At 54.1% G+C, this 15,251-nt stretch overlaps 2 protein-coding genes across 10 annotated transcripts in view; both read left to right on the top strand.

The window, feature by feature from the left end:
- KIF17 (kinesin family member 17) overlaps positions 1-4,516 on the top strand; it is a 31,523-nt gene extending 27,007 nt beyond the window's left edge. For 3 of the 9 annotated variants that reach the window (XM_070404251.1, XM_070404249.1, XM_070404247.1), the window contains 3 exons: positions 902-972; positions 2,607-2,724; positions 3,817-4,516. In XM_070404251.1, the coding sequence (XP_070260352.1) occupies positions 902-972; positions 2,607-2,724; positions 3,817-3,995 (368 nt within the window). In that variant the 3' untranslated portion in view covers positions 3,996-4,516. Of the gene's footprint in view, positions 1-901; positions 973-1,124; positions 1,547-2,606; positions 2,725-3,816 lie in introns of those variants that run through there. The other 6 variants (XM_070404248.1, XM_070404253.1, XM_070404252.1 and 3 more) reach the window with 6 other exon arrangements.
- A 2,127-nt stretch (positions 4,517-6,643) lies between these two features.
- On the top strand, positions 6,644-15,025 carry DDOST (dolichyl-diphosphooligosaccharide--protein glycosyltransferase non-catalytic subunit). Its single transcript, XM_070404246.1, has 11 exons — positions 6,644-6,828; positions 7,012-7,122; positions 10,864-10,950; positions 11,997-12,100; positions 12,233-12,327; positions 12,624-12,717; positions 12,979-13,127; positions 13,460-13,607; positions 14,173-14,293; positions 14,415-14,521; positions 14,608-15,025. Exons 1-11 carry the CDS (start codon positions 6,675-6,677, stop codon positions 14,755-14,757), a joined length of 1,320 nt encoding a protein of 439 aa, XP_070260347.1. The 5' UTR covers positions 6,644-6,674; the 3' UTR covers positions 14,758-15,025.
- The last annotated feature ends 226 nt before the right edge of the window (positions 15,026-15,251 follow it).

Below are 15,251 nucleotides of genomic sequence, written 5' to 3'. Positions count from 1 at the left end.
GACCTCTTTGGGACTCAGTGCCCTCATCTGTGAAATGGGGATTAATACCAGCACCTCAAAGGGTGCGGGCGGCTTACAATGTGTCAATACACGTAAGACCCTCAGAGCCGCGCCAGGCACATCTTAAGTGCGTGGGACACTGCAGCATCATCGTGATCCTGTCATTTCACCCCACAACCCTCCTGTGAAGGACAAGGACCACTGCCCCCGGTTTACACGGGAGGAGGAAGTGGACTCTCAGAGAGGGAGCTCCTGTCAGTCACAGCATGCGGTGCAGGGCCAGGGAGGCAAACGAGCTGTCCCCTGCAGGCCTGGTTCAACTTCTGCCTTTGCACTGACCTCCCTGTGACCTTAAGATGGTCACAGTCCCTCTTGGGCTTTGGTGCTCTCATCTTCACAAAGAAGGGGGGGGTGGGGGGGCGGGGTAAGAGGACCTTCAAGGCGCCTCCATCTTGAAGTGGAGTCTGGCCAGACTGAGTGGCTCTTTCTGCAGCCACGAAGCTGGCTCTGCCCATGCAGAGAGCAGTAGCTGTCACAGCCCACAAGGCCCCCGCCAGTTCTCCCCTGGTCAGAGGGTCGTCAGGCCCCATGTCGCTGGTGTTTATGGCCACTGACCCCATCTCTGCTGACACTCCAGGCAGCTGCAGCCTTCCTCCCGCCCCCACCAGCCTGCCATCTGCCTGGAAGCAGGGGGATGGCTTCCTCGGGGTCTGAGCCCTCCTGTTGTGTTTCCCGGAGGCATCCCTTTGCTTGGGCTGGGAAGGCCTCCCTTGGCTCCAACCAAGCCTGAGCCAGGACTAACGCCCCCCTTCGCCCCCTGCTGGGGAGCGGGCTGCAGCCCACCCTGTCCTTCTGGCCCCCATAGCGAGCAGCAGGCACTTCAGCTTTTGTTTTCTCACAGCAGTTTCAACAGGGCTGCAGAACAGACCAGCCCGCAAAACCTCCTCGGCAGACAGCGGCGAGCTGGGCATGGTAAGACCCCCGGAGAGGGAGCGAGGGGTGGGGCTGAGGGGGGCTGGCCCAGGGTGCATTACCAGGGGGAGCTGGACTTCTACTTCCATCCGCCTGAGGATTCAAACAGGGGGGCGAACCTGGGTCCTTCCTGTGTACCTCTTGGCACCTAGACCTTCAACCCCATGTGTGGCCCTCATTCAAACCCATGTGTGGTCACAACGACCAGAGGGAAAGGAGATGGTTCAGATCGGCCCAGCTGCAGGGGAAGCACAGAAGCGGCAGCTCGAATCCCAGAGGCCCAGCAGTACAGTTTGGCTCCCTGGGCCCTCGCTGGTCTAAAGCTCTGATTGGCTGCTTCTGATAGCTTAACTATATAAAAAAGGGAAAGTTGTTCCTGAAAAACACACACACAACATTCTTACCCTGGAACCACTAAGGCAGTGGTTCTCAACCTTCCTAATGCCACGACCCTTTAATACAGTTCCTCATGTTGTGGTGACCCCCAACCATAAAATTATTGTCGTTGCTACTTCATAACTGTAATTTTGCTACTGTTATGAATCGTCATGTAAATATCTGATATGCAGGATGTATTTTCATTGTTATAAATTGAACATAATTAAAGCATAGTGATTAATCACAAAAACAATATGTAATTATATATGTGTTTTCCGATGGTCTTAGGTGACCCCTGTGAAAGGGTCGTTTGACCCCCAAAGGGGTCGTGACCCACAGGTTGAGAACCGCCGCACTAAGGGGTTCTATTAGTCAGAATGCTTTTACTTCCAGCGATAGCTACCCAAAGCAAACAATCCCAAGCAAAAGGGGAATTTACTGGTGCATGTTAAGAGGACCGGTTTCAGGCATGGCTGGATCTAGGGGCTCATACAGTCAGGCTTCCCTTCGTATTGTAGGCTTTCTCCAGGTGAGAAAGGCAGGAAAGATGGCTGCTGGCGATTAGTGACCCAACAGAGAGACCTGTCTCTTAGTGTCCTCACACCAGTGCTGGTGCAGATTCTGATCCGTTCTGCCTGGTCCTGGGCCTACTCTCGGACCAATGACTACGTCCAGAACATGGAGTTCTGTGATTGGTCCAGTGTGGGTCACATGTCCAGCTGTGTAGCAAGGGGTGGGTGGGAGGCAGTGGTGGTATCCAGGCACTCTGAATGATCACCCCATCAGGACAATGTCAGGGGGAGAAGGATAGGTCCCCGAAGGAAGAGATTCAGGTTGAAGAAAAGTCCACGAGAGTGAAAAACAATAGTTCTTGGTGATAAAAAGATCGGGACTCCAGTTCTAATGATCACAAACGCGCCCCTGAGCTGAGCGCTGTGTTACTCTGCTGTGATGTGTCATGATGGGTTTGGGTGTGTTGTGTTGTCCTTGCCCGGATGGAGCTGGCACAGTGCCCTCTGCTGAGGTTTGCAGGAGGGATGAGGCACTTCCATTCCCAAGGAAGGGTTGGGGGGTGTAGGCTCGGCTGGATCCCACCCCAGGAGGCTGGTCTGTAGCCGATACACCCGAGCGGGCAGCGGGGCCAGGGAAGCCCCATCCCACCAGGCTTGCGGAGGCTGCTGAGCCCTGGGTGAGGGCCCACGTAAGAGCTGCACAAACAAGGGTTCTTAACCCGTGAGGATTTGGGATCTCTGCAGGAAGAAGACCGCTACAGGCTGATGCTCAGTCGGAGCGACAGTGAAAATATTGCCAGTAACTACTTCCGGCCAAAGCGGGCCAACCAGATCCTCAGCACAGATCCCATGAAGAGCCTCAGTGAGTGCCCTGCCCACCTCTTGTCCTCCAGCCTCTTCCCTCGACCCTCTGCCAACAGGGAGGGGCTGACGGGGCGGACGGAGTCAGACAGGCCTGGTCCTCAGCTATTAAGTGAGGGGGAGACACAGGATTAGGTAAAATGAAATGGGGAAACGGCCCAGCCCAGGGCCTGCACATAGTAGGAGCTCAATACAGTCTCCCCTTTCCTCCTGGGGGCGACGTGTGATTTGATTCATCTGCCTCCCCCGACATGCACTGGGCCCCCAACACTTGTCAGGGCCTGGCGTGGGGCTACATGACCCTGGTCAGTTACCAGCTCCCTCAGCTGCCAGGATATTGGCTTTCCCCTGAGCCAAGCGGGCAGACAGGGTCACAAAAGCAAAACACATTCAAAAGCAAGAACTGAAAATCACTTCATTCTTCTGCTTTTATAAAGACCTCAGGATTTCCAGTAAAATATCCATGAGAAGCACATCTGAGTCCTGTATTGAGGTTAAGAGACAAAGTGGGTGGAGTTGAGGAATAAGGAAAGAAAAGTTGGACAGGAAATAAACTAACATCCGTTGGGAACCTGGCGCGGTACCCGTGCAGCAGATGAGGAAACTGAGGCCCAGAGAGGCTCAGCCAGGCATCCCTGACTGAGCTCAGGGTGGCTGCAAGGAATGGCTCAGGCCGGCCGAAATCTCTGACTGGCTGCTTTTGATAGCTTAACGTTGTAAAAAAGGGAACGTTGTTCCTGAAAGAAACACACACACACACACACACACACACAAAACTATTCTTAACCGAGGACCACTGGGGGGTTTCCTCCAAGTGAGGCCATCCTTCTAGGAAGGGGTGGAGCTGGGCTTTGAACCCAGGCTTGTGGGGCTTGAGATCCCAGGCTGTGTCCCAGCCCAGACCCTTTGGACGCAGACATAGTGCTGGGTCTGAGGCCCCAACCCGAGCAGCGTCTTAGAAGGTGGGATCCTAGCAGGGGGACCAGGGCTCGGGCTGGGTGGGGGCGGGACAGGGGCTGCACCCACACCCAGGGCTTTCTTCCCACGCCTGCACTCCTGGCTCACCAGCGCCCTCCGGGCCTCTCCTCCACAGCCTATCGCAGCTCGCCGCCAGGCCTCAGCTCCCCCCTCGGCAACAGCTCTGCCATGCCACCCTCCCAGGCCCCTGAGATGCCCCAGCCCCGGCCCTTCCGCCTCGAGTCCCTCGACATCCCCTTCACCAAGGCCAAGCGTAAGAAGAGCAGAAGCAGCTTTGGCAGCGAGCCTCTGTGAACACAGCTGCCTGCTGGGGGCTTCGGCGACGGCCAGGCCCTCCGGGGCAGCCCCAGCTGGGCCTCCTCTCCTGCCCCCGCGGTGATAGAGCCGCTGGAGGGGGCCCTCGCCCTGGAGGACAAATTCCCTTCCCTGTTCCCTAGAGAGCCCACTGCTGCCCGGGCGGGAGCCCCTCGGAGCTAGACCATCCTTGGCAAGGCCCCTCCAGCTCCCAGTGCCACATCAGTATTCCCACCCGCTCACCTGCCATGGAGCCGCCACCTGTGCCCACCAGTGTTGTTCGGAGCCTCGATGGGCTCTGCCTCAAGGCCTTCACCGACGGCGTGTCAGCAGCTCCCCCGTGGATCGCGCTCAATGTGTCGGTGATGGAAAACTGTGCCCTGTCCGGTTGGCCCCACTTCCTGGGGGAAGCCCTGCAGGACGGTGCTCGAGGCCTGAGCAGCTGCCCCTGCTGCCCGCTTCCAGCCGGTCTGTGGCCCAAGGACCCCGCTCCGCATTGAGCTGCCCCAATAAACTGTCTTTTACCCACAAGCCCCCCTCCCTGGTTCTCTGGCAGCGGCACCGGGCCCCTCCCTGCCTGGAAGCTCTTCCTGGAGCCCCGGTCTCAAACAGCCGAGGCCATTAAGACAGGCTCCAAGGTTTCCCCGATGCCCTGCGGTTGTGAGCACCAGTGCTTGTTTCTGGGGAAAGCGTCTGACCTGCCATTAGGCTCTCAAAGCATCTGCGACCCAGGAAAGCTGAGCCCTTGTTTAGGAAACAGGCTGCGGCCCAAAGGAGGCCCAGGTTGGGTCTGCCCTCGGGGGCTGGGCTGGAACCGGGTGTTCTGACAGGGCCACCCCAGCAACCTAGGCCACACCCCTCCCCTAGTTCCTGGTAGCCCAGGCCTGCCTCATGGGAGGGACTCATACTCTGCGGGAGAAGTTTTGGCCTTTGGTGCTGTCCTGAGCCTCATTTCACTCTGAGCCTCATCTGTGAGACGGGGATAAACACCCACCTCCTAGAGTTCATGTGAAGGTGAAATGAGGTGGTATCTAAAGTTCCGGTGCACAGCAGGTGCTCCGGGTCAGCCCATCCTTCCTCTTCCTCTGTTATTTATTATATTTATTTATTGATTTCAGAGAGGAAGGGAGAGGGGGAGAGAGAGAGAAACATCAATAATGAGAATCATTGATCGGCTGCCTCTAGCACATCCCCTACTGGGCATCGAGCCCGCAACCCAGGCATGTGCCCTTGGCCGGAATCGAACTTGGGACCCTTCAGCCCGCAGGGCAACGCTCTATCCACTGAGCCAAACCAGCTAGGGCTCCTCTGTATTTTATATTAGTTGCTGTGGCTCGTGCCACAAACCACATGCCTGGGCCAAGGAGCTCACCTCCTGGAGAAGCTGGGGTGGGGTGGAGGGTGCTTAGGTACCTACGGAGGCAGCCTGCAGATACACTTTGAATAAGAGGGAGCCAGGTCTTCATGGGAACAAAGTCCCCTTGGTGAAGGGAGCAGCAGCAGGTGGTGGGGGAGAGGGTGGGGGGCTCCCATAAAGGGTGGAGAATATCTGGGGAGGCTTAAGGTGGGCATGTGGGGAGGGAGAGGGAGCTGCATGAGCGAAAGGCAGGAGGCGGGGAAGCTGAGGGTAGGTTCAAGGTCGGAGGAGACCTGTTCCAGGTAAGCCCTGGGTGGGACTAAGAGGCGCACGAGGCTGCAGACCTGAGAGAGGAGGGCCTCTGGGTGCCCGTGGGCTGGGGCAGACTCCTAAGCAACGGTGTGAGTTAGAGGTGGGCTGAAGTCGTGGGGCTGCTTGTGGTAGCTTTCCCTTAGACCTGTGACGGCCCGAGGCAGGTCGGAGGTGAGCCCTGGCCCTGACCAGTGTAGAAGGGGTGGGAGCCACCATTACTGCGCGGTTGCTCAGCCTAGCCCTGCACTGGCGCCTTAACCGGCTCCAGTCCTCCCAAGAGCCCAGGGCTGTTCCAAGGGCGCACAGACGGGTAGGCGAGCTGCCTCTGGCCATTTTATTTCCAGCCTAGCACAGTGGCCTGGAGAGGAGTGAAATCCCAGGGTAAAGGGGTTAGTGAGGGACCGAGCCTGGGAATGAGCCTAATTAGAGCTTTTTTGTCGCTAGGCTAGTCCACCGCCCTTTCCTACCTGCAGCGTGGGCCACCAGGCAGGGCAGGCCACGCCAGGCCAAGGACCCTGGGCCCGCGAGCCGCGGGAGTCTAAAGTGTCCCTGTCCCTGATCTTATTTTTCCAATCGTTTCCTCTCTGGAGATGGTGGAGGAGGGACCTGGTTCCCAGTCCCGAGACCGGACTGGACCAGAGAGAAACGAAAAGGTGGTCCAGGGAGGCCCCTGTCAAGACCACGTAAGCCGGGACCACTCAGACCAAGCGTCCTGTTGATTGGCCGGGGCTGCAGAGCTGTCTCTCTAGGATTGAGCCGCTTGCTTTGGGGAGGCGGAGCCTCGTTCCCCTTCCGCCAATAGGATTGAGAAGTTCCGCCTACAAGCGAGGCACTTCCGGTGGTGCTCCTGGCTCGGTTCCTATCATCTGAACCGCGGCTCTTGGAGTCCGGCCCCGGTGTACCCAGATCACTTCCGGGTGGAACTCCAGGACCCCGAGCTGGGATTGGCTGGCCTTAGATGGGGTACTTCCGGTGTCCAGGTGCTCCGGTTCTTTGGCAGGAGTAGAAAGATGGAACTTGGCGCCGCCGCGCGTGTTTGGTCCCTCTTGTGGCTGCTGCTCCCCTCGCTTGGCCTGGTCGGCGCCAGCGGTCCCCGCACCCTAGTGCTGCTGGACAACCTCAACCTGCGGGAGACGCATTCGCTTTTCTTCCGAAGTCTGAAGGGTGAGACGGGGGCCCGAGGGGGCGGCGGGTGAAAGTCTGAGTTTGGAAAGGCCCCCCAGCCCGAGGGCAACGGCCACCCTCCCTCGCACTCGTTCTCGCCGCTTGGGGGCGAGGGCAGGGCTGTCGCGGTCTCTGCAGCGGCGGTTTCCATCAGCCTCAGTTGCCTATTTTCTCCTTGTGCAGATCGGGGCTTTGAACTCACATTCAAGACCGCAGATGACCCCAGCCTGTCCCTTATTAAGTACGGGGAGTTCCTCTATGACAATCTCATCATCTTCTCCCCCTCGGTAGAAGGTAAGGGCCGCGCGTCACCCCCACGACCGGGGTGGTAGGTTCAGGACTGATCTGTCACTTTGTTCTGCATCTCGGGCATGTGCTGGGTCATGGGCTGGTCACTAGCCCTGGCCACAGCTGCTGCGGGTGAAGAGGCACGTGCTAACTTCTGTCCTGGGCCAATCAGGGCACAGCTTCTGAAAAGACACAGCTGAGGACTGTAGGGTCAGGTGTTGCCACAGACCTTGGAGCCTGGGCCCCTGCTAATCTGAAAAGTGAATTTTCCCTGTAAAGCGACTGATAGGAAAGATGGAGGACCCCCTAGCAGGGCTGGCCTGGGCGGAAGGAGGAAGTGGCATGTTGTTAACAGGGTGTGCAGCAAAGAGGCTGTAGCCGTTGAACTTGTGGATTCATAGTTCTCAGGCTGAAAAAGAGTAATGATCTAGCCTAGCTCCCTATTTGAGGCTGGATGGATAGTTCTAGAACAGAATGAATGTCTTTACTTTAGTATTCCTGCGACAGAGAGCTTTCTCGGCGGTCAACTCCACCACTGGACAACTCTATTACTTCTTATATTAAATTGGAATTTGCCTCCTATTTCCTACTCTGTTTGGGGTGGGGAGAGGAGGAAGGGGTTTCTAATACTCCTCGGCCTTAGAGAGTAGGTCTAATGCTTTGATTACAAGCATAGCCTTCACGTAATCATAGCTGGTTCAGCTGGTTCTTCTCAGACTAAATACCCCCAGTTCCTTTGGCTGTTTCTCTTTGCCGAGCTTTTTGGTGGGCATCTAGTCTTCTCTTTTGTAGTGGCTTCCATTTGTCTTTTTCTCCGAGGACTCAGGTTACCATTTCTTCCTTCAGCTGTTGAAGCTCAGGAAGTCTGTTGCTTCGTTGGCATCTACTTTATTCTCTGTAGTTCCTGTGAGGTTGGATTCAGCCAGATCCCTGAAGTATTTTTCTCAAGGCTCCAAACAGTTACCATGATTCTCCCAACTCCCTTGCAAAATGTGCCTTTGGTGTTGGCTTTTCGGAGGCAGGTGTAGTTGGGTGGAAGTGAGCCCAGGTTGTACAAATGAAAATCTTCAGGTTACTTGTGTGTGTGTGTGTGTGTGTGTGTGTGTGTGTGTGAGAATGAATGAATGTGAATGGAGCCCTCAGCTGGTTAATTGGCGTTTGCCCAGTTTCTTCTGTGTTTGGAGCTCTGAAAGAGGTCCTCACAGCGACAGAGGGCCTGCCCCTGAGGAGTTCGTTCAGTCCGTCTTTGAGGCGATAAGAATAAGGACCTGAAATGAGATGCCAAACCCTGGGTGGGGCGGTACGCGGTGGAGCGCAGGAGCCGTCTGCGTTGTGCTCAGGAGGTAAAGTCGGGGTGTCGCTGAGAAGGAGGGACACGGTGGGTGAGACAGGGAGAAGGGGGTGAAGGTGGGTGGGAGAAAGTAGGTGTCAGAGAGCCTGACATTGTTTCCCAAGTGTTAGTCGACTTTCCGTACCTCCTTCATGATAGTCACCAGATTTTATATCACCTGTGCTAATTAGTGTTTTTCTTTAAACTGACTTGCTTTTTAAAAACTAAAATAACATTTTAAAAGGAACCCAGGAATGAACCCAGTATCACCAGGTGTCGTCCTTGCCTTCAGTAGAAGGCAACTATAAATAGACTAAGTGCAGTGCTGAGTCCTATACAGATTCTGTTCCCTGCAGCCCAAGGCTTCCTCTTGCAAGAGGAGATGAGAAAGTGAGGGAAGTGTTACAGCCCAGTATCCAGCTGAGACACTGTCTCTGACAGAGGAACTCTCTGAGATGTGACGTTACTTAAAGCTCTGCCCCACATCACCTTGTCACCTTGTCACCTTTCCTGTCCTTGGCAGAGTGGGTCCCACACTTTGGGATACATGGCCGCAGTTCGGGCATTCCTGAGCGAAGGCTTGTCTCTGCTGGGGGGGGTCAGGAGAAGGGTTTGGCCCCTGCTTCAAGGGCCCTTCTGTGGTCCTGGGACCATCGTTAGCCCGCTCGGGTGTGAGAACGCTGCTGAGTCAGTGGGTTCCTTGCCCTCTCTGGGATCAGGAAGCTTCCAAGTTGAATTCAGTAAAGTAACGGCTACAGAAGAAGGATCGATCCTCTGTGCCCCCAAAATCTGGGCCCCTTTTTGTAGGTAGGGAAATGGCCTTAGAAAGGCAAAGGGATGCCTAGATGTAAGCCCAGGTGTCTCCATTTCAGCAGCAGCACTCTTGACATTTTGGGCAGGATAATTCTTGGTTGAGAGGGCTGTCCTGTGTACTACAGGGTGTGTAGCAGCATCCCGGCCCTCTACCCACTAGATGGCAGTACACACACCCCTGGTGACAACCAGAAATGTCTTAAGACAGTGTCCCTAAGGGGACCACTACTGTAGGAGCTGTTACTCAATTGTCTAAGACGGATGGCCTCTGTAGGTGTGGAGATGGCTTGTAAATGTAGTAGGAGAGGCTGGGTTTCCAGATACATGTTCTCTCTGAGCCTGAAGGAAAAGTCAGGTGCTTTGGTTTTGTTATTTATGTGAAAATTACCAAATTAAACAGGATCATTCTCATATTCAGATCTTTCAGCTAGTTTTGGATGCTTACAGCAGTCACCCGACCAAATTGACCAAAAAGGATATAATCTCACAATTACAGATGTTGGAAATTAATGACTCTTTTTGGTAATCTTTTTTTTTTTTTTTTTTTAAGCACAGTATATGAAGTGGCTCTGTTATGGCTACAATGGCTATAAACCTGTAGGATTTCTAGAAAAAACCCTACTCATGTTGGGCAAATGAGTACTAGTCTCAGCGACAGACAGCATCATCCTTAGAGTCAAAAGTGCTCTTTCTCAGACAACTTAGACGGAAGTGAAGTTGATGGGCTCTTGCAAACCATGTTAGGTGACCCCCAGAGTGGCTCTAAAGGTGCAGGCAATGAGTATGAATGAAATTGTTTCATGAAGTGAGTGGGAAAATGCAGCATTTCTAAACAAATATTTTATACTAGAGGCCTGGTGCATGAAATGCGTGCATGGGGGTTGGGGGAACCCACAGCCCAGCCTGCACCTTCTCGCAGTCTGGGACCCTCCGCTCCTTACCCCTTGGCTCGCTGCTCCTCATCACTGCCGCTGTGCTCGCCAGCCATGAGCCTGGCTTCTGGCTGAGCAGCACTCCCCCTGTGGGAGCACACTGACCACCAGGGGGCAGCTCCTGCATTGAGTGTCTGCCCCCTGGTGGTCAGTGCGCATCATAGCGACTGGTTGTTCTTATTCTGCTGTAACAGTCACTTAGGCTTTTATTGTATAGACTAGAGACCCAATGCACAAAATTTGCACAAGGGGGCCTGACCCCCCACCGCTGCGGCGGTTGCCTCTGCCTCCGCCCACCTTGGTTTCATCCGGAAGGTCATCTGGAAGGATGTTCAGTCTAATTAGCATATATTATGCTTTTATTATTATAGATGTGACTTGAAGAGTGTATAAATAACTTGACAACTATAATTGGTGGGTGTTTGACTATTTAATGTATACTTCTAAAAGTTGAATTCAAGCCATTATTTTTGGATCATCACATTGGAAAAAAATGGGAGAATTGCCCTGTATCAGGGCATATATGGTAAACATTCCTCTCGTTTTGGGCCTCCAGAGGGCAATATTCTGTTAATGATTGTGGCTGGTCTGCTCCCCGCCCCTCCCTCCCCCCAGTGTCAGAGGAGCAGTGAGAGGAACCTTCTGGATCACTGAGTCTGGTACTTTTTTCAGATTTTGGAGGCAACATCAACGTGGAGACCATCAGTACCTTTATTGACGGTGGAGGCAGTGTCCTGGTAGCTGCCAGCTCAGACATTGGTAGGTCTGATCTCAGAAGTTCTGCTGCTTCCCCCATTTGTCCAGGAAGCTTGGAGAGCTTTACAAATGGAAGCTGCCAAATTGTCCTTCATTGGGTGGTCCTTGCCAGGGAGTGAGTGTGGGAACTACAGAGCCATTTAGTCCCTCCTGGCCTATGACCAGATCCAATGAGATACGGGTCCTTTTAAGGGCTGGGAACCCTGTTTTTGGCCCCCCCGCCCCTTGTTTTGTGGTGATTCTTCCCTTAAAAAGAGGAGACAAGTAGGGAGAACATAATTGGATAGAACACAAAGCAAATTTTTGTTTTACTATTTTGGAAAATTTTAAAGATACTTAGAAGTAGGAGGAACCATGAACAACACCTGGCCAATCTTGTTTCACCTTTTTCAGTATTGACAGCTTTTAACACGTTAAGCGCCATGTCAGTCACCGGTGACTAACACTCGACTTTCCATCCGGACTGGTCAGTCACTGGTGCCGCCAGCATATCGGTGAAATTGGGTATCGCAGGCTAAACGGAAAGGAAGACAAAACAGGCTTGGTGTTTAACGTGTTAACCCTTTGCGGTCCAATTTTATTTTTGGAATTCAAATAGTCTGGTCCAAATTAATTGACGGGATTGAATGTTGAACCGGTTTGCGGTGTCGACCTCAGCCTCGACATTGGACCTGCTCCTAGCGCCTGGTCTGTCGAGTCAGCCTTGACATTGGACCAAAAAGGGTTAAGAACCACATTGGGTGGTGGTTTGGTGAAGTGGTGAGGAAGAGAGAAACCTTATAAGCCGAGGCTCGTCCAGGTCAGATTTGCTGAGGTGGTACTTTGCTTCAAAGGGGGGTCTTGTGCAGAACCAAGGTATTTGTGGAGGGAGAAGGCCAGGTGTTTGTTGTTGATTTTTACCACGCTGTTGTCCAGGGATCCAGCCGGTGATGCTGCAGGGCCCTGGGGATGACTGGGAGAGTGAATCATAAGGATGCCAGGGCAAGTGACATAGCTTGGCCCAGGCCCACCCCTAAGGGCTCAGCCAGGCATCTCTTGGGTCTGTGCAGGTGACCCTCTTCGCGAGCTGGGCAGTGAGTGTGGGATTGAGTTCGATGAGGAGAAAACAGCTGTCATTGACCATCACAACTACGACATCTCAGACCTTGGCCAGGTAATCAGACCGTCACCTTCCAGGTTTCAGTCCCTTGTAGCAAAGCTCACCCTAGTAACCGTTCAGGAGTCGGGAGGGCCCCCTGGCTTGGGGGCACCTTTCCGACCACCGGCCTCCCCTCTGCTGTTGCAGCATACGCTCATTGTGGCTGACACTGAGAACCTGCTGAAGGCCCCGACCATTGTTGGGAAGTCGTCTCTAAATCCCATCCTCTTTCGAGGTGTTGGGTGAGTGAGCAAGGAGAGGCCAACAGAAACCTGGGGGAGAGGGGTCACTTTGTTTTGTCAGGAAACCTACCAGACTTGGGATTATTTGGGGTTATTCCTTCCTCCAGAAGATGCAGGTGGGATTAAGTCATAACGTAAGAGTCAAAACTTTGTAGTTACGACAAGAGGAGAGCTAAGTGTTTGCCAGTTAAAGGAAGTAGGATTCACTCCTGTGAAGAGATGGCCCTTAGGGATCCCCAGGTCCTTGGGGCTCAGTTCTTGGGTCTGAGTTGGGTGGTTCTCTCTTCCTTCCTCAGGATGGTGGCTGATCCTGACAATCCTTTGGTGTTGGACATCCTGACAGGCTCTTCCACCTCGTACTCCTTCTTCCCAGATAAACCTATCACCCAGGTGAGGGGGCCTTTGGAGCCTCGAGACCCCATCTCCTGGGCCTAGAACAAAGCGCTTTTTTATTGGAGAGGAGACCTAAGCAGGAAAGCACACGCTGCCGAGGCTGGTGACACGAGAAGCGGGGGAGCGGGGAGCGGGCAGAGTGGTGTCTCAGGTAGGGCCTAGGTTGTTCAGGTCTAGCCTGCGGTCCTCTTGCGCTAGGGGCCCAGCGGCGGTCCTTTGCCCTGGCTCTTGGGGATGACAGCCTCCTGTTGCTCCTAGTACCCCCATGCAGTGGGGAAGAACACCCTCCTGATTGCTGGGCTCCAGGCCAGGAACAACGCCCGGGTCATCTTCAGCGGTTCCCTCGACTTCTTCAGTGATGCCTTCTTCAACTCGGCAGTGCAGAAGGCCATGCCCGGCTCCCAGAGGTAGATGCCAGGGGACTTAGAGGCCTGTGGTCTGGGTGATGGGGTCTGTGCAGAGGGGAGGACTCCGATGGGGAGGAAGAAGCCTTTTGGCTAAAAGTGTCAGAGGCCAAGTATCTTCAGGTGCGTTAAAATTATTGAAGGATTTGACTGTTGCTATATTGGTCGGGCTGGCACTCCAAGCTAGTTATGCCTCTCTGGAGCACTTTGGACATTGTGTGCTTATTGTACAGGTAACACCCAAAGCCGTGCCCCTCCCATCTTTTCATTTCTGTGTTCCCACTGGGAAGGAGTTGGTTCTGGTGCTGCAGCCTCTGCTGTTTCCCCTCCTGCAGGTATTCCCAGACGGGCAACTATGAGCTAGCTCTGGCCCTCTCCCGCTGGGTGTTCAAAGAAGAGGGTGTCCTCCGTGTGGGGCCTGTGTCCCACCACCGGGTGGGCGAGACAGCCCCACCCAATGCCTACACTGTCACTGACCTTGTGGTAAGAGCTTGGAGTGGGGGGGCCTGGAGGTTTTGGCCATGTTGACCCAGCTCAAAAGCATTTATGTGTTGGGCCTATGGGGCCTACGTATGGGTGACCACGTTAACCTCTGCCCTGAAGAAAGTCAGTTTGGGTGCAGAGAAACGGAGATCTTGAGGGCGACCTTGTGGGCAATGCAGAAGCGGGAGGGGCTTCTCTGACTCACTCTGCCGACAGAGGGGATCACAAGAGAAGTGCCGTTAGAGTCGGGTGTGAGGTAAGAGAAGTGGGGAAAGGCAACAGGGCAGTGAGTGGAAGCAGGGATGCCCGAGAGTACCGGCACCCCCGGTTGGAGCGCAGTTTGGGTTCAGGCTTCCACCGGCCTGTGAACAGGTGTGGATGGGAGTTAGAGGGGTTAGCCTGCCAGGTGGTATTTCAGTTACTGCCGGGGGGGGGGGGGGGGGGGGGGGGGGGGGCTTGCCCAGGTTTTCACAGCTCCTGGGAGTTCCTGCCAGATTTGAGTAGCTCTGAGGGTGGCAGCCTCCCTCCAGTCACAGGCCCCTGGCTCACTGGCCTTTTCTCGCAGGAGTACAGCATCGTGATCGAGCAGCTCTCTAATGGCCAGTGGGTCCCCTTTGATGGTGACGACATTCAGCTGGAGTTTGTCCGCATCGATCCTTTTGTGAGGACCTTCCTGAAGAGGAAAGGTAAAAGCGGTTCTCCCAGGAGGAGCTGCAGGAAGACAGTCCCCGCCTGTGGCTCACTGTCGGCAGGCTAACCGAGCAGCGCCCTGGGAACCCCTCCTGGTTACGTGTTGATCTTCCCCAGGTGGCAAGTACAGTGTCCAGTTCAAGTTGCCGGACGTGTACGGTGTGTTCCAGTTTAAAGTGGACTACAACCGGCTGGGCTACACACACTTGTACTCTTCCACTCAGGTAAGCACAGGCCACACAGCCCATTTCAGCCAGCGTGTCCCACCGGGCTTCCGAGAGGCCGGGCCTGTCACTCTGTCCTGTTGCAGGTGTCAGTGAGGCCACTGCAGCACACGCAGTATGAGCGCTTCATCCCCTCGGCCTATCCCTACTACGCCAGCGCCTTCTCCATGATGGCAGGACTCTTCATCTTCAGCATCGTCTTCTTACACATGAAGGAGAAGGAGAAGTCTGACTGAGGGCCTTGGGACTCCTTACAGCATGGAGACACGGAGGGTTTTTAATAGGATTTAATAGGATTGGATTTTTTCCCCCCTTATTTTTATTTTTTTAAAGCCATGGGACAGTGGCATAACCTTACCTCAATGGGAGATGTAGCCCTGAGTACAAAAGGAGTGGGGGTCCAGAGGTGGTTTTTATGTAAGTTTTTCCATCTCGTGCTGAGTGGTATTTCTCAAATGTGCAGCTACTCTCATTTCTAAAATAAATAGAAACATTACCCTCAAACTTCATCTGGCTCCCACTGTACTTTGCTAAAGAGGTAATGACTGGACACAAAACACTAAGTGGCCTCTCTTAATTTTGCTGAAGACGAGACTGTACTTTATGAAATGATAGTGTTTCCAAACTTCTCAAGGGATAAAATAAGGCTAATACACTGAGGCCAGTGGGGAATCGCTGAAATGGGAATCTAAGGTAACAGCACTGCCTTTATAACAGACACAGAATTGTT

Source organism: Myotis yumanensis, unplaced genomic scaffold, assembly GCF_028538775.1.
Source record: "Myotis yumanensis isolate MYYU_CA2020_CCGP unplaced genomic scaffold, mMyoYum1.0.hap1 SCAF_2, whole genome shotgun sequence".
In the NCBI taxonomy this organism is placed as follows: Eukaryota; Metazoa; Chordata; class Mammalia; order Chiroptera; family Vespertilionidae; genus Myotis; species Myotis yumanensis.
This window is presented reverse-complemented; position numbering and strand designations above follow the sequence as displayed.